Source organism: Giraffa tippelskirchi, chromosome 3 (genome assembly GCF_054371585.1).
Source record: "Giraffa tippelskirchi isolate mGirTip1 chromosome 3, T2T-mGirTip1v1.2.pri, whole genome shotgun sequence".
In the NCBI taxonomy this organism is placed as follows: Eukaryota; Metazoa; Chordata; class Mammalia; order Artiodactyla; family Giraffidae; genus Giraffa; species Giraffa tippelskirchi.
In genome coordinates, this window is record NC_137277.1 from 148,971,630 (window position 1) to 148,995,938 (window position 24,309).

The 24,309-nt window shown below is 44.8% G+C and overlaps 1 protein-coding gene across 1 annotated transcript; it reads left to right on the forward strand.

Annotated features, from left to right (window-relative positions):
- The first annotated feature begins 5,954 nt into the window (after positions 1-5,954).
- On the forward strand, positions 5,955-10,632 carry FZD7 (frizzled class receptor 7). Its single transcript, XM_081581928.1, has one exon. It carries the CDS (start codon positions 6,807-6,809, stop codon positions 8,529-8,531), a length of 1,725 nt encoding a protein of 574 aa, XP_081438054.1. The 5' UTR covers positions 5,955-6,806; the 3' UTR covers positions 8,532-10,632.
- The last annotated feature ends 13,677 nt before the right edge of the window (positions 10,633-24,309 follow it).

A 24,309-nucleotide genomic window follows, 5' to 3' on the forward strand; every position in this document is an offset into this window, starting at 1 on the left:
CAGGCAAGAATATTGGAGTGGGTTGCCATTTCCTTCTCCAAAATATACAAAAGGACCAATATTAGTGAAATCTGCCATGAAGACATCAAGCAGCAGTGCAATGTGAAGTGAAAAATGTTATATAGACCAGGTTTTAGTCCAAGGTTTGATTCTGTAAAAAGTAGCTTATACCTGGAACCGTGAAGGATTGTTATAAAATTAGAGTTAGTGTACCTAAAGCAACTGGTACCTTATAAATGGTTGTCATTCTATTAAAAATATAACTATTTTTGATGCTCAAAATCATCTGAACAGAATAAGTCCTACAAATTCAGTGGTGTGACAGGATCAGCACTCAGGGACTTGTGAGAGCTGATTATGTGTATCTTTTCCAAACTCCAAGTTCAGTGATATTATGTGACATGAAATCAGCCATGGTATCAGTATTTACACCATGGAAATTGGCAAATGTACATAGGTCAGGGCTTTTTTTCCCTAGAGGGCTAATTGGTAGACACTTCCCAGCATACTACTGTAAAAAATCACAACCTCAACAAATAGCCAGCACCAGAAAATATGCACCTAACTTGCTCTTTTATATCTATGATTTGCATCCATATAACTAAACCAGGATTCTGCCCTCATGATTTTTTGCCCATAGATTACAAGCATTTTGTAAATATTATCTCATTATTTCTCACAACACCCTGGAGAGCTAGGGATGTTAAGTGATGCCTGAGGCAGCACAGGAAATCAATGGTGAAAAGCAGAACTAACCTAGTCTGTACTAACCACCTCTGCCACCCTTCCCACACATCATTATTGTCCAAACTGGCATAAAGACATGGGTAAATTCTTGCCTGGAAAATCCCATGGAGAGAGGAACCTGGCAGGCTATAGTCCATGGCGTTGCAAAGACTCAGACACGATTTAGGGACTAAATAACAACAAAACAATTACCAGAGGTGCTTTAACCTCATAACCCAAATAGCCAAAGTCTCTCTACAGACGTGGTCCAAGTCCTTGGTCTGTGTGTTGTGCTGTGCTTAGTCGCTCAGTGGTATCCAACTCTTTGCGACCCCATGGACTGTAGCCCACCAAGCTCCTCTGTCCTTGGGATTCTCCCGCAAGAATACTGGAGTAGGTTGCCATGCCCTCCTCCAGGGGATCTTCCCAACCCAGGGCTCAAAGCCAGGTCTCCCACATTGCAGGCAGATTCTTTACCATCTGGGCCACCAGGGAAGCCCTTGGTCCTTGAGTACCAATCTGACTCCCCAGAATGGCTACCTTCTGCACTTGGAGGTTTTTCTGCAGGGCTGCTGATAGCCTTGTATTAATCAACTGTCCCACATTCTTTCTCCTTCTAGTCCAAAGACATGTGTTTGAAAAAACATTTGACCAGAATTAGGATTCTGTTCTGACTTCAGCAGATGCAAGTGGCATTATAATCAACCAACTCATGTTATCTGTGACCCTTCCTCTGAACATTCCAAGGGCCGAGACCCAAGAGTTGTTTTTCGCTAAGGCATTATCTCCATAATACTTTGGGAAGGAATAAATAACCCTAGTGGTGAACCATCTCTACAATGGCTCGCCCTCTAATGGGTTTTCACATTCTAGAGTAATCCCCACTACCCTTTGCTTGTGGATAGGCCTAGTTTCTTGCTTCTAATGCATAGAGTAAGGCAAAATTGAGAGGATGTCACTTCCAAGATTAGATTACAAAAGGACCATGACTTCCATCTCAGGGCAGGGGAGGGAAGGCAGGAGTCAAAGTGCCATGTTTTAAGTGGGCCACATGAGAGGTGAACATTGTAAGGGACCCATGTCTCTGGTCAACAACTAGAAAGAAGATGTGGTACACATGCATGACGGAATATTACTCAACCATCAAAAAGAATGAAATAATGCCATTTGCAGCAACATGGATGGACCTAGAGACTATCATACTAAGTTAAGTAAATCAGAGAAGAAGAAGCACTGTATGACATCCCTTATATGTGGAATCTAAAAAGAAATGATACAAATGAACATACAAAACAGAAAAAGACTCACAGGCTTAGAGAACAAAATTATGGTTGCTGGGGGGAAGAAAGGGGGGAAGAGATAGTTAGGGAGTTTGAGATGGACCTGTACACACTGCTATATTTAAAATGGGTAACCAACAAGGACTTACTGTATAGCATATGGAACTCCACTCAGTGTTATGTGGCAGTCTGGATTGGAGGGGAGTTTGGAGGAGAATGGATGGATACATGCATAGGTATGGCTGAGTCCCTTTGCTGTTCATCTGAAACTATCACAACAGTGTTTGTTAATAGACTATACCCATATAAAATAAAAAAAGTTTTTTTTTAAAAAAACAAGCTGAGGCCTGCCAAAAGCCTTGTTATGAGCTTGGAAATGGATCTTCCTCCAATCGAGCCTTGAAATAACTGCAGTCCTGACCAACACCCTGATTGCAGTCTTGTGAGAGACCCCAAGCTAGAGGATCAAGCTAAGCATATCCAGATTCCTAACACACAGAAACTGTGAGATAGTGGATATTTGTTGTTTTAACCTGCTGTGTTAGGGAGTGATGTGTTACTCAACTACAGATAACTAATATAGTCCTCAACCAACAAGAAAAATGGTGGAATAGACAGAATCACCGAATCTGCCACACAAACCACCTCCACGTACGTGTAGGGTCTAGCATACCTGACCGAATTTTAGCATGGCCCCCCTCTAATTCCCCTAATTCAATCTAGGCATCTCTAACTTCCATTAATACTTGAAAGTCTGCCTTAGGGATCAAAATGTTCCCATTTTTTGAATGATCCAACATGCCCAACTAAAGTGAAAAGAAGCCAAAGGCAACCTGGCTATTGGTAATCCCAAATCCTCAATGTTATAAAGTCACAAATTGTCTGGTAAAAGAGAGGCCAGAAAGTATATGCTAAAAGCTGCCCTTTCTGGTCTTGCACGAGTAATTCCTGCAGCTGGAGTTTCACTACAACCACAGGATTGTGGCACTACAAAGGTGGTCATTTTCAAATCTGGCCTGACATCAGAATGAAATTCAACTAGATAAACCTGGGACTTGGCCAAGATAAGTAACATTTAAATAACTGGAGCCAATGAATAGCATCACTTTTCTATAGAACCATATGACTATGATGTGAAGAAATAAAAGTCTTTGTTGTTTTAAAGGGCAGAGACAATTGGAAGTTTTGCAGCAGACGGTTACAAAATTTTCCACCCTTAGCTTTCCAAGGAAGATACCAGTTAGTGGCTTTGGGAGTTGGGTGTGGAAGGTGTTACTTGGAAAAGACAATTAAATTGATTCTGAACAGACGTGAACCAATGTTACTACATCTATCACAGAGCCTAAAACAGACTCTTTAGCCCCCTACACGGTGAGCTTTCTTTTCTGAACTACTCCCTGTTATTACTTAGCTCCTTGAAATCAGCATACTATGTCAGGTAAGGCACAGAAAGCCTCTCTCATAAACACCGAATTTTTATTCTCCAGAATAATTTTGGAGTGGTTTTTTTTAAATCCTCCTAAAAAACACAAAACACTTCCCCCAAAATTGGCCTTTGCTTCTCTGTTTTTTCCACTTGTCTACCTGAGTCAGAGCAAGACTCCCATCTGTGATACAGTTCATCGAGATAAATGGGGATGGGTTTTCTGCATCTTATACACAAATTGTTTTAAAAAATATTTCATTTTGTCTCTTGAATTTTTTAAAGGCTATTTTTTTCCCCCTCTTTAAAAAAAATTATCCCTATTACCTCATGAGGCAGCTGTCTGAGGCTATGAGGAGAAGAAGCTCATAACTAAATTGGTTTTAGTTGTATTTAAGACAGTATTTTATCCTGTCAGTTTTCATTTTATTAGATGACAGTGCTTGCAATTTCTCCCTCAATAAGCAAAGATGACTTAGATCAGTGGCCTGATGAATAAGCATGAAAATTTGATTTAGAAAAGGAGAATATCCTGGAGCTCACAGAGAGAAAAAAGGATTTCCAACCCCCCACCACACACACATTTTAAATGACAAAGCAAAGAAGCTGCATTGTCTTTAAACAGCATCTTTCAATGCAATCAATATCAAGGCTTCCCAATGTTAGGTGATAAGAATAATAATTTAGAAAGAAAAAGAGGAGCCCTTGAAAAAATACAAGGAGAGAAAGAAATATTTTTAAAGAAAATATTATTAATCCTTCATATTACCTTGAGGCAGATTGCCCAAAAGAAAAAGAAAAAAGAAGTCCTGAGTGTGAAGGGAAAACTGATCCTTTGGAAGAAAAAAGATGAGGATTCCTGTCGAGGACCGGATGGAGAATGTGAGCAGTCTGACACCCTACCTTGGCCTAAATGATTCAGCCTTCCAGACCCATTAACAAGAGTGGAGGACAAAGAACTGTGAAGTGGAAGAACAGATTCCCCATAAACCAGTAATAGAAAATAAATAAAAGAAAAACAGAGGAAGCCGAAGTCTCCTATGTAAGGGAACCCAATTAAATGTCTTCGGTTTCAGGATCAGTCTTTTCTTGCTGGAGAAGAGGCTCACCCGGGGCAGCAGAGGCAGCAACTTCTAACTTCTGCAAATACGCATCCTGATCAGAATCCCTCAGGGCTCTAGCGCCTGGAACTGAGCTGGCAGAAGGGCTAGGCCAGGAGTAACGTTTTTTAAGGCAGAGAATTGGGGGGCGGGGGAGGACAGGGAATGTCAGGGAGAAGCAGATTTTTCCTTGCTTAGCATGTCACTTTCCTGCATGGGAATTCATGCTATTCCTCGCGGTCCGGTGAGAGGGTAGGAACATCCCCCACCTCCACCCGCTGTAACTTCTGATTTCGCCAGGAATAACCAGAGAGCGCGCGCCAGGGCCCAGTGCCTTCAGCGGAGCGAAGATTTGATCGAGAACAAAAGAACGCTTGCCAATCAGAAAACCCTACCCGAGAACAAGGATAACTTCTCTTTGTGTTTTGAAAACTCTTTAATTAGCAAATGCCTTTGGTTTCTAATACGCATTGAAAGTTTTCCACGCAGATTCCAAGAATCAAATCATTGCTTCCGCGACGAAGGTGGGATTCCCAAGGGCCACACGCCGCAGAACTAAAGAAAACAGGGCAATTAAATACTCGCTGTAAACCTGTACAGTGTTCCTAGGCACTCGGCCTCAGATTTTTTTACAATAATTTCCCGCACTAGTTTTCTTACGACTTCACTAAAGCTACACCAAATCCCTAGACTCCGGGCCGTGCGTCCGGGCAGGGTGGCCTGGAGCTTGGGTCCCCCGCACCCGCCGCTCGTCGGCCCTGTCCCCTTGGAGGGGTCGACACTTCCTCCTGCCTTAAGCCGGCCCCCTCCGCCCGACTCCTATTTCTCTTCGGCCTCGGCCCCTCCTCCTTTTTACAACCCGGAGAGGGGGTGAGCGGGGATTGTGGCCTCACGTGGTCTGAGTCTGAGGAGAGAAAAGCAATCCGCGAGGCGCACCCCTTTCTTGCTCCATTCCGAACCCCGCATTTAGGATCCTGCTACCTAAAAGCCCCCCGCCAAACCCAGCATTTTCAGCCCAAGGAGGGCTAAACACGACCCCGGGTCACGTCTCTCTCCGCGGAGGCGCTACTCTTATTCTCAGCCTCTCCATGCAAAAGCCTTGCCTGGTGTGCCCTTCTGTTCAGGAATGTGTATTTTAGTGTACCTGGAAGAGGAACAAATCTTTCAAGTAAATTCCTTTTCTGGTGCGCTTCTCTACCCCCTCCCCCCAGTGAATTCAGGGTAAAAGTTTTTCTTAACTTTTCCCTCCCAGCCCCCTGCCCCTCCCCTCAGGAATCCGCCCAGAGCTCTGCAGACCTAGCCTCTCCCGTTCCCTCGCCCGCCCCATCCGACTTCCACCCAATCCGAAGGCAGTCACACAGAAAACAAAGGCTGCTATTGGGCCTCCCTGGAGCTCGAGGGCCCGCCCCCGGAGTGGTTTGTGAATGGGGGGAGGGGGGGCGGGGCGGTCCGGAACCCTGCGAGCCCGACGCTTCTTCTGTAGAGTTGCGCGGCTCTGAGGCGTTACTCTGCGCTCCCTCCCGGCGGGCAGCGCTCTCTCACCGCCCAGAGTTGCGCGGGGCTGGAGAGGCCAGGCCCAGGCCGCGGGCACCAGGACCTCGCAGCTTCGGACGCAGTGTGACTGGATTTCTTAAAAGAACTCGCCAAGCTCTTGGCTCCAAGACGCCGATCGGACTCAGAGCGAGAATCAGCCGTTTGGCTGAAAGTTGGAGCCAAGCTTTGGGGGCTGAAGAAGAAGCGAGGAGCGGAGAAGGAGGCGGCGGCAGCGGCGGCGGCGAGCGGAGCCTCGAGGAGAGGAGGCGGAGCAGCACCGTTGAGGCGGCGGCTTTGGCTAGCAAGCGGCGGCGCCGGGCTCTCGCCTGCCAGGGGCCAGACTTGGTGTGTGGGGGGGCGCGCGCCTTACTGAGCTCAGTGAGTCAGGAGACTTGGGCAAACTTTGAAGGGTAACCGGAGACGCTTGTTGCTCCTCGCCGCAGAAAAAGCCGCACCGTTACGTCGCATCGAGAGGAGAAGGCGGCCCCTCATCTGCGCCCCCAGCCCAGGGAGACGAGTTTGGACCCCCGGCGGCTGCGCCAGTGCTGGGCGGAGGCGGCGGCGCCCCCGTGGCGCGAGCACCCCAGCTGCTGCGCCCTCTGTTCCACGCCGCCCACGGCCCAGCCCCGGCGCCTGGAGGACTCTCATGCGCCCGGCGCAGCGGCGCCTCCCCGGATCCCAGCCTCTCCCGGCTGCCTGGTCGCGTTTCTCGGGCTGAGAGCGCCGCTGCACCCGCGGCCGGCGATGCGGGGCTCCCGCGCAGGGGCGTCGCGCTTGCCTCTGGACCTGTGCACCCTGGTGCTGGCGCTGCTGGGCGCACTGCCCGCGGGCGCCAGGGCTCAGCCGTACCACGGAGAGAAGGGCATCTCAGTGCCAGACCACGGCTTCTGCCAGCCCATCTCCATCCCGCTGTGCACGGACATCGCCTACAACCAGACCATCCTGCCCAACCTCCTGGGTCACACGAACCAAGAGGACGCGGGCCTCGAGGTGCACCAGTTCTACCCGCTGGTAAAGGTGCAGTGTTCTCCCGAGCTGCGCTTCTTCCTCTGCTCCATGTACGCACCCGTGTGTACTGTGCTCGACAAAGCCATCCCTCCGTGCCGCTCTCTGTGCGAGCGTGCCCGCCAGGGCTGTGAGGCACTCATGAACAAGTTCGGCTTCCAATGGCCTGAGCGGCTGCGTTGCGAGAACTTCCCCGTGCACGGCGCTGGCGAGATCTGTGTGGGCCAAAACACGTCGGACGGCTCCGGGGGCGCGGGCGGCGGCCCCACCGCCTACCCTACCGCACCCTACCTGCCCGACCTGCCCTTCACCGCGCTGCCTCCGGGGGCCGCTGACGGCCGGGGCCGCTCCACTTTCCCCTTCTCGTGCCCCCGCCAGCTCAAGGTGCCCCCCTACCTGGGCTACCGCTTCCTGGGCGAGCGCGACTGCGGCGCCCCTTGCGAGCCGGGCCGCGCCAACGGCCTTATGTACTTTAAGGAGGAAGAGAGGCGCTTTGCTCGCCTCTGGGTGGGCGTGTGGTCTGTGCTGTGCTGCGCCTCGACTCTCTTCACCGTGCTCACCTACCTAGTGGACATGCGGCGGTTCAGCTACCCGGAGCGGCCCATCATCTTCCTGTCGGGCTGCTACTTCATGGTGGCCGTGGCGCACGTGGCCGGCTTCCTGCTGGAGGACCGCGCGGTGTGCGTGGAGCGCTTCTCCGACGACGGCTACCGCACGGTGGCGCAGGGCACCAAGAAGGAGGGCTGCACCATCCTCTTCATGGTGCTCTACTTTTTCGGCATGGCCAGTTCCATCTGGTGGGTCATCTTGTCTCTCACTTGGTTCCTGGCGGCCGGCATGAAGTGGGGCCACGAGGCCATCGAGGCCAACTCGCAGTACTTCCACCTGGCCGCCTGGGCGGTGCCCGCTGTCAAGACCATCACCATCCTGGCTATGGGCCAGGTGGACGGGGACCTGCTCAGCGGGGTGTGCTATGTGGGCCTGTCCAGCGTGGACGCGCTGCGGGGCTTCGTGCTGGCGCCCCTGTTCGTCTACCTCTTCATCGGCACGTCCTTCCTGCTGGCCGGCTTCGTGTCTCTCTTCCGCATCCGCACCATCATGAAGCACGACGGCACCAAGACCGAGAAGCTGGAGAAGCTGATGGTGCGCATCGGCGTCTTCAGCGTGCTCTACACAGTGCCCGCCACCATCGTTCTGGCCTGCTACTTCTATGAGCAGGCCTTCCGCGAACACTGGGAACGCACCTGGCTCCTGCAGACGTGCAAGAGCTACGCGGTGCCCTGCCCGCCCGGCCACTTCCCTCCCATGAGCCCCGACTTCACCGTCTTCATGATCAAGTACCTGATGACCATGATCGTCGGCATCACCACTGGCTTCTGGATCTGGTCGGGCAAGACCCTGCAGTCGTGGCGTCGCTTCTACCACAGACTCAGCCACAGCAGCAAGGGGGAGACTGCGGTATGAGCCCCGGCCCCTCCCCCACCCTTCCTTCCCGCCGCCGGGGGTGGGAAAGGGGCGGTAGGGAAAGAACTGCGGAATGGGGGGGGGGGGTTGTTTCTGGAACCTCCTTCCGCTCCAGTGAAAAGTGACCTGGAAATGAGAAGATATATGTAGATATATGTGGGTTGGGAAAAGAGGCCTGGGTGGAAAGACAGTTTGGATGAAAAGACTTCTGGCAAAGACTTGCAGGATGATGCTGGTGATGGTAACAGTGATGTTAATCATGTGCGGTACGGGCCGCCCTGGGCCTGTCGAAAAAGATTGAGATCAGAAGGTTGCTGTGAGTTCTTCCCGGCCCTGGGCCGAACTGGGACTGTGAGCGATTCCCCTGCTGCAAGACAAGTGGCCTGTCCTCACTCCTGTGAGGCCCGGGTGAAAGGTACAGCTGTCTGCGGCTGCCGCTTTGTTGGGAAAAGGGAGGACTCCCTGCAGTGTCCTTGTCAAGCGGTGGTCAAACCATAATCTCTTTTCACTGGGGCCAAACTGGAGCCCAGATGGGTTAATTTCCAGGGTCAGACATTACAGTCTCCACCTCTGCCTCCTCCCCGCCTGTTTTTCTTCCTCTACTCCTTTCAAGTCTTGTAAAATAAGCATTTTGAAGTCTTGGGAGGCCTGCCTCCTAGAATCGTGATGTGAGGGTGCAAAAGAAATGACAACATTTTGCAACAAGGAAAAGGAGGCGAGTAGTAGGTATTTCTACTACTTTTTTATTTTCTGGGGAAGCAGGAGGAAGAAAGAAGGCTGTTTTATTTGGTTTAATATCCTGAAAAGAAGTGATGACTTGTTGCTTTTCAAAACAGGAATGCATTTTTTCCCCTTGTCTTTGTTGTAAGACACAAAAGAGGAAACAAGTGTCTCCCTGTGGAAAGGCTCAACTGTGAAGACAGCAACTTTATAGGCAAAGCAGCGCAAATATGAGGTTTCCCTTTTGGATGTTAATTTGGTTGTAATAAACATTCCTTTTTAAGGAAAAGTGAAGGGCGGTGTGCTTCCATACCCCTTTCTGCCAGAGGTACTGACTTGGCTAAAGGAAATGCAAAGGGTTTTGCTGTGTTTAAGTAAATTTAATTCAGAACACATGATCCAACAAGCTCTGTTAAAACATTCAGGGAAATCTCTCCCTTCATTTTCTTTTTCTTCCCTTAAACCTGCATTTAGGTTTTGTTTCGATTTTTTTTTTTCCCCTCCAATTTGAATCCTTCAAGATAAAAGGAGAAGCATAATGCCTTTAGCCTCATAATAAAGGAATGTTAATTTTTTTTTAAAAGTCAAAGGAGCATTTTGTCCTGTTTTCTTTGTTCCATAAATCCGTTTATAAAACATCATGTGTATGCTGACCGGTCTTTGTGTGGCTGGGTGGGGAGGTGACCTGCAGAAATGACAGTGAGTGAAGAGGACAGTTCAAACCATGGGCCCCATTTTTAAGGAAAGTCATTAAAAGAAGGTAAACTTCAAAGTAAGTCTGAAATTCTTTGAAATGTGCTGGATGACTTAAATTTATTAATCTTAAATCATGTACTTTTTTTTCCTCTATAATAGAACTCCAATCCTTTGCATAATGGTCTAAAGCTGAACAGAGAATCATGGGAGCTAATCTTTACTCCACCTTTGACATCACCCTCCAATCCAGCAACACTATCCTGTTTCTCAAAACGGTCTTTAAATGCTGTTTGAAACAGTTTTTAAGTCATAGAGGGTACTATGAGAGTACAAGTTGCTTTATACACGTAATGTTCAGTTGAGTGAAGCTGCTTTTTATATTAAAGTTTAACATTGACCTTATGTTTCTTAAACCTCCAAAACTGTCTCATTTGTCAGACTTTTAAAACTCCCACTACACAGTTTTTGGCATCTTTTGTGTTATATCTCTTGCATGTGAAATTTGTAAAATAGAGACGAGTGCAGTATGTATATTTTGTAAATCTCCCATTTTTGTAAGAAAATATATATTGTATTTATACATTTTTACTTTGAATTTTTGTTTTGTTTTGCCTTTAAAAGTCTACAAGGAAGCCCCACTTTATGACATGTACAGATCACAAATAAATTTTTTTTTAAATACAAAGTGATTGTTTATTCAGTTTATAGTTCCTATATAAGCCAAAGAACAGAATTTTGTATTGTGGAAAGATGGTATGGAGGGACACCCATTAAATATGTCCCTCATAAAAGAAGATGTTATATATATGAAGGTCTTTTTTCCTTGCCTTTTAAAATACAGAGTTTAATGAATGCCTTAACTGTCCTTTAATTTTTTGTTGTTGTTGCTTCCTGCCTCTCTTCCCACCACCCCAGCGCACACACACCCCTAAGCATTTTCACATCCTGCCCTGAATCATTTACTGAAGGTACAGAATAAGCATCTCTTTTAAAGAGGTGCTATCTGATCCATGTTTTTACTACCCTTCAGGCATGGAGTCCATATTTGAAAGAGGACTAGATATTTTTGGACCACTTTTCTGGAGATATTTTCCTTGGGGAGAACTCTGTGAATGTTTTTTTCACTGATCGGTGTCTTTATATTCTAAGGCCCCTTATTTGAATTGTTAGGGCTTGAATCCTTTGGGTTCAGGTGACTGGAAAGGTCTGTAGTTGATTCCAGAGATTATAACGGGAGCATTGCTCTAGAAGCCTCCCTGGCTGTAGGCTTCACTCTCCCTTCTAGGTCAACTGAGCTGGAGGTCAAGTGATTCCCCGAGGTGGCAGTGACTCAGCAGCTCCAGCAGGAATAGACTCCACGCCTGACCCCTGCATGGCCTCAGAAGCCACTGAAACTATTCTTTCCTCTTGCTGGGGAGGCTAACTTTGGAATCAGATTAGACCAAGAAGCCTTCACTATCCAGGCGCTTTGATATTCAACAGTCCCTCAGGGAAATGATAAAGGCATTCTAAAGACTTCCATTTTCAAGCCTCACCAGATTTTCTTTTCCCCACTCTAATTCAGGTGTCTGTTTAGAGTTCACTCATTCTCCACAGCCATCACAGCAACGGATGGACGCTGTGAGGCTGCTGTTTCTCCTTCCCCCCTCAGCTCTAAATTTCTGCACTTCTAAAGCTCAACAGAAACAGTTCTGTTTTTGTTTTAATTAACAGGCTCACACACACATGGCTGGTGTGTTTTACAAACACGGAACGAAAACCAGTGACAGTCCTCATCAGGAGGAGGAAGGCGTGCAGCTACACAGTGTGTGCAAAGCAGCTTTAAGATCCTCCTGGGTTTTGAACATCACAGTGAGTGTGAGGTCATCTTAAACTGTGAAGATTTTGGTGTCTAGGAAAGAAAAAAAAAAAAAAGACTTCAAGTCTCTTAAGGTTTATCCAGTTTTTGCTCATAAAATGACACCTTTTAGGTTAAAGCACGCCTCTTTTAACACCACACTAATACTGCCTGTTAAGAATGTTTGCTTTTAGAGTCTATGGAAGGCTCCCAATGGGGTTTTTTGCTCTCAAATTAACTGCTAAAGGCACTTAGACCCTTCTGTGGGGAGAGCGAGGTGGTTGTTCCTGTAAATGTGTCCCCTTCCTCTAGTCAGCACGGCCTCGGCCTCGTCTTTCAGAGCTCTCGCAGACTGAGGAGCACTGGTCTTTAGTGAGGGAACAAAGACTTCATTTGAATAAATTACTACCTGCTTTTTTGTAAGCAAAGATGAAAGGGTTCTGTTTCATTCCTTTCACACTGTGGTGTGTCTTAAGGTAGTAGCTTCTTACCTAAGAATTTTAGAGGCTCAAGGATCTTTCAGCAGGTGCATCTTTGTAGAAAAATAGGTGAAAAAGAGAGTGTGTATGGAAGGGCATGTGTGGAGTTGAGGAAAAACACTGGTGGGAGTTTGGTGTTAATCCCTAGGTGAGGAGCAGAAAGACTTGTAAAAATTGTCTTCAGTTTATCAAACAAAATTAGTCTATACAATATGCAACACCTAATCGTTTAAAGTAGGGTTGTGAGAAATCTTGGTGAGAAACAAATAAAAGTCCTATTGACAACATCTTACCCATTAAAGGTAGGTTTTTTTTTTTAATGTGCTTGATAGAAAATAGTGATATTAGCAATCCTCTGGACAGAACTATAGAAGTCTGACAGCTGTAGGTCTGAACCCTGTAATTATACTGGGAAATTCTCTTCTAACTCTCCCATCTTTAATTTCACTGAAAAGGCAGGTGGCTATTTATAGATGGTATATTTTTATATATGCATATGTGGACGGTGAATAACAGTCTACAGGGCTTCAGGAAATCCTACGTGTGGGTCTGTTCTATTTTTCTCTTATTTCACTCTCAGTGACATTAATGTAATTTGATAAAACTTGGTTCTTCAACTCTTACTTTTCAACTTGTAACATATCTTACCTCTGAATCTATATTCCTCACATTTCATACAAAAGTAAACTAGTTAAAAGGGTACCATTAAAATGTCAAGTCTTTGGTAAACACACATTGTGCCTCTTACTCTCTGGTTGAAAAAAAAAAAAGTTCTAATTGGAATTTTCTCAATTAGTACCACAGTGGTGGAAAAATGGAATTTTGACCAAGACAATTGTTTATTATAAGTGATCTAGTCCAAGAAGTACTAATTAAGCCACCACTACAGAAAAGGTGCTATACCAGGGGCTGGAGGGATTTCAGATTAAAAAAAGACACGCTCCACCTGAAGTAACCTGGAGCCTAATTCAGGGTGAATGAACACAGCCTCTGCAGTGGAGGAATAAGCAACTATCTTTCTAGATAGAACATGGTAAGTCATCACAGAGGCCCAAATGTTATTTGGAATAATATTACTTGACATTTGGTGGCATTTACTGTTTTAAAAGCTGCTTTCACACTCATTATCTGACTTTATCCTCAAAATTATTGTAACAGTCTTATGACATGGAATAAATCCTGTTATAAAAATGAAGAAGCTGAGGAGCTTAGTGTGTTGAAGTGACACGGGAAGAGGAAGGGATCATATCCCATCCTCAGATTCTGAGCTCAGCCCACTTGCTGTAACATGTCACATAGCCCCTCTCTAAAGGTACTGTGAGGGTGAGTCATGGGAAGGACCCTTCTAATGGCAGAGGGTGGGTATCCAGCAAGAATGCCTTTCCCAAGAACTCAGATTATGTGATTCTCCATAATTTTCATCCTCTTAGATCAGTTCCTTCATCTCCAGGGGCCTTGCTCTCATCAGCTGATGAAGATGACATCTGAGACGAAGACCTGCCTCCAGGGGCCTGTGATTCCATGCGGCCGGTATGAAGGCTGAACTGGCTCGTCCATTTGTGGGCAGTCCACGGTGATTTTGAAATCCCAGACTGGTTGTAGACCAGTGTGTCCCACCTCTCAGCCAGCCAAGCCAGTGTGTGCTCAGTGAAGGAAGATGAACTTCCCATTGGCCTTTTTAAGTCCAATTCAAAAAGTAAGATCATCACTGTATTACTGTACACTGAAGTCAAAATACAAGTTTGGGGGGCTATCTAGTCTCTTGAGCTAGCTACCGTGCCTCTCCTCATGCCTCTTTGTAGCAATTGCTTTGTGCCACTGGAAGCATGCCTTCCTCAATACCAAAGGGCTATGTTGCATCATATCTTCCTGGTTTCTCTCAAAGACCACATCCGTAATTCCTGGTAGGCTGCAATCTTCTTATCTTGGAATTTCCATTGTTGGATATTTCATAGCCAAGTCAACATTCTATGTGGCTGAAATAATAGGACAAAGGTTTTTGATTCTGACCAGTTACACCAGCCAAAACCTTAAATGCTTCTCTAGGTCATTGTCCCTAAAGCCTCTTTCAGAAGACTTCAAAATAACAAAATAAAACTGAAGCTACTGTGAGGGATTCCATCGTGCCTTGGCTGGGGGTCTACCTCACTTTGGAATGGTCCTTTTGGAGAGCTCAAGTCTACCTCTTTTGCTATTGACCTTCCTTTAAACTGCTTCCCACCTACAAATCTATTTATGTGGTGTAGCCCTGGCATCAGTTCAGCTTTGAGTTCAAGAAGTGGGTCTCCAAGAGATGGACATATCAGAAGCAAGAGAGGGCATTTAGGAGGCAGAAACAAAGAGAGGAAGAGTAAAGGAGATAAAGTGCCCTGTACTCCATGAATGGAAACAAACTGTTCAACTGGTTTCAGTAAGACAACCACCTAATATTACTCACTCTTAGAAAATGTGATCCCTCGACTTCAGCGTGGTCTTGCAGATTCTGGAGGACAATTCATTCAAAGAGAAAAGCATCTTGGGGAGGGTATGGTGGATAGCAAATAGGAAGTATAGTAACCAATAATGAAACATGTGTGGCATAACCTAGCACCAGTTATATATTTTCATTTCCAAAGGAAAACAAATGGCATGTAGCATTTAGTTCCAGATTCCAAATCTGGGATAACTGGAAGGAGAGATGAGTGGCAGCTAGTCCCTGAGTTGCTTTTTGCAGCAGAATAAGCCCTTGAGTTGAAATCATGAATTATCTTCAATGCCAACGAATCATTTCTTGAGGACCTAGGACATGCCAGGTCCTGTGGATGCTGTGCCAGGCCCTGGATATAGTAGACTGACTTCTGGAAATTGTTATCCTGAGTCTTAGCCAGAGCTAAGCACATACTTCTCACCTCACATATTTCCACTCCAGCCTCTAGAATAGGGAATAGGCCAGAAAAACCATTCTTAGTGTTTACAAACTCTTTCTCCCCACGATACTAAAGTACAATAAGTGGTTAATGGTATCTTGATCACACTCTGAAGATGGAGAAACTGACGAGGCTAAAAGCAGCTTGAGCGTCACAAGTAAACAAAAGCCAGGCCATAGTGAAGGACACACTCAGGATTCCCAAAGACCCTGAATGTGGCCATCTTTTCCACCAGAGCAGTGGGCTTCAAGATACGATGTGGCCAGAAGAAAAGGAACCAAAGGGGGACAGGGGAGCGATGGGTGATTTCCCAGCTTTGGGAAAGGAAGCATGATTACACAAACCCATTGCCAAGGACAGTGAAGACTGGCTCTTCATACTTTTTTGATATCATCATTGTCTTTATCATTGCTAACATGTATTAAATATTGGCCATGTGCTAAGCTCTATGTACATCACAGCACAGTATAGCAGTTAAGATAATCCACACACAGACCGGAATCACAGTACTTGACACCTAATAAGTGATGGATAAATGTCAGCATTACTATTACTAATATATAATTATTTCATTTATTCTTCACAATAACTCTGAGAGGTAGGTACCATCCGCCCCACCCTCCCAGTTTACAGACTCTGAAAGGTGAGCCTCAGAGCAGCAAACTGACTATAGCCTGTGCCCCCAGTCACCCAGCTACAGATATTTACTGAGGTCTCAAAATCTTCTAAGCATTATTCTTTTTAATTTAAACCAGGATTGAAGTGAAGGTAAGCAATGAGAAATAAGTTACATCAGGACTGAATGGAATCAATCATCAGGACTTTTGCAGTGCTAGTCCCAGGAAGTGTTTATTTGTTTTGGTTTTTTAGTCGGAAGCAGAAGACTCATAAGTGCTATTTAAATTCTGAGGGCTGGATGCTCCCTTGTTCTTGCCTGAGTTTCTAAATTGGGGTTCAAGAGCCTGGCAGCAAGAAGGAGCCTGCGGAAGTGCTTCCCAGAACTGCCCCCAGGTGCAGCCCCTCAGAGGGCTGGTTTGAGTCCCTCCAGAGGCTTCCTCAACCTTCTGCACCAGTTCCAGCCTGATAGTTGGGACAGGGGCTTAGAGGGAAGACTCCTGCTCCTTGCTAACCAGGAGTCAGTGAGTGGGGGCATAAGGATGACAGTCCTCGTGTGGCAGAGACCCCCTTCTTAAAGCCCTGTTGCAAGAATCACAGGAGCCTCCATAGTACTATTATCATGGATATTATATCAATGTTATCATATCAAAATGATAATATGGTAGCTTACTCTGTGCAGGTTCTGTGTGAAGCACCTGCATTAACTTGATCTGTACTACAACATTATGAGTTGGAAACTATTCTTTTTCTCATTTTATAGGCTCTCAGTATGGGATTCTGAAATCTCACTGAGCATCAGAGTTGAATAAGAGAGCACGTGTGGAAGCATCCTACCCAAAATGCCCTTGTATTGTCTCTAGGTTACAGAAGGGGCAACTGAGGCACAGAGAATTGATCTGGGCCTTAAGGATGTAGTGCATGTGTGCGTGTTAAGTCGCTTTAGTCGTGTCCAACTCTTTGAGACCCCATGGACTGTAGCCCTTCAGACTCCTCTGTCCATGGGATTCTCCAGGCAAGAATGCTGTTGTGGGTTGCCATACCTTCCTCCAGAGGATCTTCCCAAACCAGGGCTCAAATCTGCATCTCTTATTATGTCTCCTGCATTGGCAGGCGGGTTCTTTACCACTAGCGCCACCTGGGAAGCCCTTAAGATGTAGAATGAGGCATATTTTAGGTCTGTTCCCCCTTGGAGTGCTCTTTAAAAAAAAGAGATTGAGGGGAAAGAATGAAAACAATTCCAGGGACTGTAGTTCAATTCTTCTTCCTCCCACTCCTGGCTCTGGAAAGTGTGAATTCTCAGGGAACGCTCTGTTGTTGCTGTTCTTTAATAAAAAAATAAAACAGCAGCAATAAATCCAGTGCATCTGCAGCGAAAGAAGTGAGAGACCAGTGCCTCTGCCCTGATGGTGAACACCAGGAACCCTGAGCCCACTGCACCTCCCCTGCCACATTTCTGCAGGCTTACGACATGTGCCTGTGAGATAACTGTATTTCCGACCGGGAGAAGGGCCTACTTGTAGGGGACTGCATAGCAGAAACTGGTAAATAAGAAACACAAAAGGTTTTGCCCAGTACAATTATCTGCCAATCTTCTCATCAAACACTGATAGTTAGATATAAGGTGAATCAGACCCCTTTCATTAGTTTAGGGGACTAGGTGAGCTTTAGATTGCTTAGAAATTATAGAGTCTCACAGAAAATCGAATCATGCATAAAAGAAATGAAAGGTAGGTAGGTGGTGATGGTGGTGGTGGTTATGTGTGTGTGTGTGTGTGTGTGTGTGTGTGTGTGTGTGTGTGTGTGTATGCAGACTATTGTAAATAAAAGGAAGCTTGCATGTGAGAGATAGTTCAAACTGAAATTTGATGCTCTAATGGGAGGCAGGCTTGAGGGGAAAATCTAAATGTTAAGGTAAGATCTTTTTAAATTTAATATGTTATTTAAAATGTATCTTACATGTATTCTACCCCCCACTTCCTCTTTTTTCCTTTCTCAGTCCTTCATGATTAACACTGAATACTGTGGTAATAACTGCATTTCTCATTGTTAACTTCTGGGTCTCATTCAGTGAGGGTTGACATGGATGTCAAATGGCATCCATTTGACACCCTTGCGCAAAGACACATACCAGCCTAGAAGGAAACTAATTTTTAGCAGAAAGGATTTGTTGCCATTTTCATCACCATATGCACTTAGCATTTCCAAGGAATGAAACTACTAAATAACATATTTTCTTTAGGAAAAAGTCAATGCCATATTAATTTGCCACCAGTACTTCCGGCTTCCAGCAGAGCACTCATTTGCCAGTGCTTCTAGCAGCTTTCTTAAAAAAGCCAAAAGGCTTGATAAAGTCAGAAGAGCCTCAGAAAATCAGAACAAATGTTCAAACCAAATCATTCTCTCAAGTCGCAAAGACATTTCATTTTACTGCTAGAACCAGTGGCTGACAAAAAGGAAGGCTAAAAATTAAGCTTTCAAATTCTCCGTTCGGGGTTTGGGGTTCACTTAGGGGAATTCCCTCTACAAAAGCAGATTCATATTTCATCTAAGGTGGGAATCTATTTCACTCTAAGAGGTAAGTAAAACAGCAAGGAAATTCAGTTAATTCATCTCTGATGAGAGGAAGGCGACATACAGTTACTCCGTTCACCAAGTGGTTTTTGGTCTACAGATTGTACAAATGTTTACTCCATATAACCAAGTCCCCTTTCAGTGCACACCACCACTATTATGCATTTATAACTGCTCTGTGCTCGTCTCTCAGCATCGCCCAAATTTGTCTGATCCGTTGCTGTGGTGGCTGAAAAAAATCTAAACTCGATCTCTGCTGTCCAATCAGAATCTACCTGAAATGCCTTTCTTACTTTGAAACCATAAAACACAATTTTTTGCTATTCAGACCACCAGCTTGGGAATCTGCTTACACATAGAAATACTCAATGGGTTCCACCTCCAAGACAGATACAGCATGGGTAGGATAAACATTACGGTGTCTCTTAATCCTGGCTATTTGATTTTTAAAAATGAAAGAACTTAACCCAGGGTTGGCCTTCTGCCTAGGACCAGCCTTTAAGAAAAAGCAGAATGGAGTTAGCCTCATTTTCCTCAGGGACACTTCTTTTAACCTAGAGATCCTTCTTACTTGTCACTCTGAACCAAGAAATAGGAAACACAAAGATGGAATGAGTTTAAAAAAAAAAAAGATCAAAGGGAAAACCCAGGAAGGAGAGAGAGCAAGACAGCAAGAGAAAATTCTGAACACAGCCCTGCTTCTGAGCCACTGACACCCCGATTCAATCATTCCTTTGACAACTACTAGTTGACTTCCCATCTTTGGTCTCATCTCCTGTGCCCCCAGAATTATGATAAGCGGTAACATTGAGGGTTTTGATGTACCAAGCACAAACTCAAGAGTATACTAAGCACATCTTATCTCATTTGATTCTCTCAACAACTCTCTGAGATGGATACTATTATCCCAGTTTAAAGATAGGGAAAGCTGAGTCACCAAGAGGTTAAGTTACTTGCTCAAGACCCCTTGATTCCTATGCAGTACTGCATTCCTCTTCCTGCTGTTTTTTTCTACCCTGACTACTGAATTATTGGTGTACATAGAATAGGCTCTGCTTCTTTGAAATATCTCTAAAACTGCGATTAGCTTTTCTCGGGATTGCGAAATATATTTATTCCAAGTCATGTGTTCCTGGTTAGCAGGGTATTAGACCCTGTTTTTTCCATGATCTATGTTTAATGACTTCACCCCTCATGGCAGGGTATCACAGGAGAATCATGGCCACCAGTGGGGGAGCTGATGACTGGTGGAGCCAAAGTGGATTTGGACTGAGCTCATCTCATTGTGTTCTTACTTTAAAGGGGTTGCAGGGGAGCCCAATAAGAGCACCCCCTGGTCACAGTGACTCCAGAAGATCAACATCCAAGTCCACATGACAACTGTGTGTGCTCCGCAAGTGTTCACTCTGAGTCCAGTCTCCAAACCTCCCGTTAAAATGAGTGATTTGAGGAACAATGACAGGTTCCCTAAGGAGTTTGGGGGTTGGTTGGGAAAATGAGTTAATGGCTTCCTCCCAACATTAAAAAAAAACAACAACTCAGTGCTATTATTCCAGTCTGGGGGAATAACTTGGGTTCAGTTGTTTAGTGCATGATGCTGAGGTGGTCAAAGGACAAAAGAATGTCTCCAAGCCAACTAGGCTCTGCCATCTCCTAGCCTGACATGTTCCCTTCCTCCACCAGAAGCATCCTGAGTAAGAGAGCACTGCTGAAAGAATAAAGTCGAGCAGGCATCTCTCTACCAGAGACCTAGTAACTGTAACTCCTCTATGGGACTTGCCTCAGGGGAGAAGAGGTGATTATAAGGGAAACTGTGCTCCCCTGTTGTTGTCAGGGCTGGCTTGCTCCGCTGTCTTCCTCTGCAGTCCTGCAGGCTCTTAATGTTTAAGAAGCACTGTGGCTGCCACGACACAGTCGGTATTTTACTCTGCCAGCAGCTGCGATTTATCTTTGGCTCTATCCTCTCCCTTAACCTCGAGTTAGCCAACCAACCTGGATTCCAGTTCCCCTATGACCACCATCTCTTTCTTAGATCACTGTAATGTCCCCCTAACTGGGCTCCCTGCCTTCACTGTGATCCCTCCTCCAAGTCATCCCACTCCATGCCAGAGGGAAACGGTAAACGCAACTATTTCTCTTCCTTATTGAAAACCCTAAACTCAGCATACAAGGTCCTCTATGGTTTCTGTCTAACTCTCCAGCCTCAGCTCTCAGCATTCCAGCTCTGTGAAGAGTACGCTGGTAGTGCTGATCTACTTACAGCTGCCCTACACACTCATGATTCACACAAATTCTTTTTTTACTAATATTATTAAAGTATGGTTGATATACAACCATGTTAGTTTCAGGTGTACAGCAAAGTGATTCAGTTATATTTTTCAGGTTACATTCTATTATGGGTTATTATAAGATATTGAATATAATTCCGTGTGTGTGTGTGTGTGTGTGTGCGCGCGCACGCAGGCGCATGCACACGCACGCTCAGTCCCTCAGTCATGCCTAACACTTTTGCAACTCAGGGACTGTAGGTTACCAGGCTCCTCTGTCCATGGGATTTTGCAGGCAAGAATACTGGAGTGGGTTGCCATTTCCTATTCCAAAAGATCTTCCCAACCCAGGGATCGAACCCAAATCTCTTGCATCTCCTGCATTGCAGGCAGATTCTTTACCATTGCGCCACCCATTCCCTGTGCTATAGGGACTCCTATACAAGTAAACTTGTTAGGGAATCCTAACAAGTAAATCCTTGTTGATTTTCTATTGCAAAATTATTTGTTGATGAAAGGGAGAATTTGTAGCTATTTCGACTGCTGAAAGTTTCATGCCCCTTATTGGATGCACTCCAGCTCTCTTCAAAAATAGACAGGAATATAGATCCAGAAGAAAATCAGAGTGGAGACCAAAATACTTCCACCATCACCCTGGGACACTTCTACATCACTCCAGGACAACTAAGGGAACTCCAAGAAGAAGGAATACTGGTGGACTTTAAGCAAAGTCATTAAATATTATTAGGACCTAGGCAGTGATTTGTCTTATATTTAGTTTCTGGTGCCCAGCGTAATATCCAATACAGAGAGATGCTCAATGTACTGGGTTGGATAGTGTCCCCCCAAATCCATGTCCTTTCCAGAACATCAGAATGTGACTTTATTTGGAAATAGGGTCACTGCAGATGCAGTTAACTGAGTTAAGATGAGATCATACTGGAGTAGGGTGAAACCTTAATCAGGTTTGAATATTGTCCTTGTAAAAAGAAGAAGAGAGACAAACGAAGAGACCATCATGTGATAACAAAAGCCAAGATCGGAGTGATGTATCTACAAGACAAGGAATGCCAAGGATTGATGGCAACCACCAGCAGCCAGAAGAGGCAAGGACAATTGTTCCTCTGGAGCCTACAGAGAGAGCATGGCCTTGTTGACATCTTATATCAGACTTCTAACCTCCAGAACTGTTAGAGAATAAATTTCTGTTGTCTTAACCCACTTAATTTATGGTAACTTGTTACGGCAGACCTAGGAAATTAGTATACTCAATGAAGGTCTGTTTCGATAAAACAATGAATGAATCACATGTGGAAAATTATTTGGAGCCAAATAAAGTATTAGCACCCTTAGAAATATGACTTACAGGTTATCAGGCAAAATCAGTTTCTCCTGCTCCATGACCCATAACTAGATCAGAGCTGAACACATAGTTGGAACTCTACTAGTTTTGCTGTAGACTGGCTACAATACCTCACTCCAGTTAGAGAACAAAACTAAGAACTTAGAGGTCCTTTGCAAGGAAGCATAGATCATTTTGAAAATCTGATGTAACTATGGGCTTATTCTCCAGAAAAATGCATAATATGGTCATATGTGCCCAAGATTGCAGATAATTTCCTCCTACCCAAAACCCATTGAGTCAAGATTAATAACCCCTGAATTAGAAGATACAGGCAGACTATTTAGGCTTTTTCACCAATCCTTTGGACACACTGAAAACAGAGAAAAGCAAGAGTTGTTTTTGCTTTTTCAAAGGCCTTGCCAAATCTGAAGGCCTCTATCATTTGCTTGGGCTTCAGGGCCTCATCAAAGAGTGAAGACAGGCTATGGGCGAGCAACCCAGTCTGGAAATATAGAGACCTGAATTCTAAAGCTTTGCCATTTAATTCTTTTGTTCTTTCTCTCTTCTGTTCACACCCAGCTCCAGTAAAATGTGGATGCTTTGGGGGTCAGAGGACAGGTTAATGAGATAATGCTGGTAAAGTGCTTTGCCCCAGGGAAAGGTTCCTATGTAAACATGAGATATTATTAGACATTATCAAACTTTAGCCTTGCCAGCATCGACCTAGCCAGTGGTGAGTCCTTTTTCTTATCTACTGTTTGGCCAAATTGGGTTCTTTCTCTAAAGCAGAAAGTATGGGAGGTCTCCTGCAGCTAGTGTTGGGGATTCTGATAAGTGGACCCTATCACCTCCCCTTGAGCAGTGCAAACAGCTCATTTGACTACATTTGATTAAAGGCTCCATCCTTTACCAACAGTTAGCCCTAAATCTCTTTGTGCATACAGATTAAAGCAATAATCTTTAGGGAGTTCTTCCTTTGCTGCGTGTGTTAACTTCAATGCAAATTATTCAAATACATCAACAGGAAAATAAATGTTATTTCATGTTTGGTGGCTGCAATTGTTTTTATCACCTATAAGGAATGATTACATAGAATTTCCTCCTTTATTTCTGGTGTTCTTGGGCAACTTGAAAAAACAGAGAAACGTGATGACCATTGGTTGGACATTAGTTTTAGAACTAATAAGCATAACAGAAAAAGAAGAGGAATTTCTACAATTAGTAAATTGTTGTTATACTCAAATGCTTCAAGCTAACATTTTTTTACACTCCAAAAAAAGGCAAAAAAAAAAACGGCAATCGCTTGAGTTCTATGGGAATTTGTTTAAAAAAAAAAACAAACCTCAAGGGAGCTTTTTTCATCATCAGAATTGACAAGGACATGGTGAACTAAGAGAAACCTAAAATGACAGCAGTGATTTTCATCAACATGAAGATGACATGGAATTTTAACTCAGACCCTTAAGAAATCCCACTACAAAGGGAAAAGTGTTCACCCACAATTACCCACTCCTCATGCCACATACTAAGGGTATCTGACATATGATATTAGTCAGTGTTCTGCATTTGGTCAAAATACATGTTACCAAAACTCAATAGTCATGCATTTCAACCAGAAGAATGGTCTTACAAAGAGATTACTGAACCCTAATAATGCAGAGTTTGAGCATATTCTCTCCTTCCTTCCTTCCTCTCTCCCTCCCTCCTTTCCTCCGTCTTTCCCTACTTCCCATTATGTATCAGGCACTGCGCTAAGCAAAGGGAAATGACATACATCCTACTCCTGTAAGATCAGGAGGTTTTGGCAGTTATCTCAAATTTGGATAGACAAAGATGCACCTTGGGATGAGGAAATTGTCTTTGATGTGTGTGGGGGGCGGGTAGGAAGTTGGAGGAGCAAAAGAAGGGTAACTTCGAAGAATGATTGCCCTTGGGAGGTCCTATTTCAAGGTCCTATTTTAAGACAGTTTTGAAAGGCATAGTCATGATCTACTGCTAATATTCCCACTGTGTTACTTCCTCTACTTTCCCTCCAGCGGATCAAACATTTAACTCAGAACTTAAAGGAGTTAAACCCTCAAAAACCTATGATATATATGTTTGTACCCAGGACACATGCGTTGATATCACAGGCTAAATCATGAAGGTATGGTGTTCTCTTTTCCTCTCTGAATAGTGTCGTAGGAACATGCATGCCTCATCAAAAGGGAAAAAGGATGAATGAAAAGGACCCCAAGAAGGTTTTAGAAGAGGTATACGTTGAAGTTTTTCAAATACATTTTTAACATTTACTAAAAATAGCTCTGATTGCAGGAGAAAATAAAGTAGATGAAAAGCTT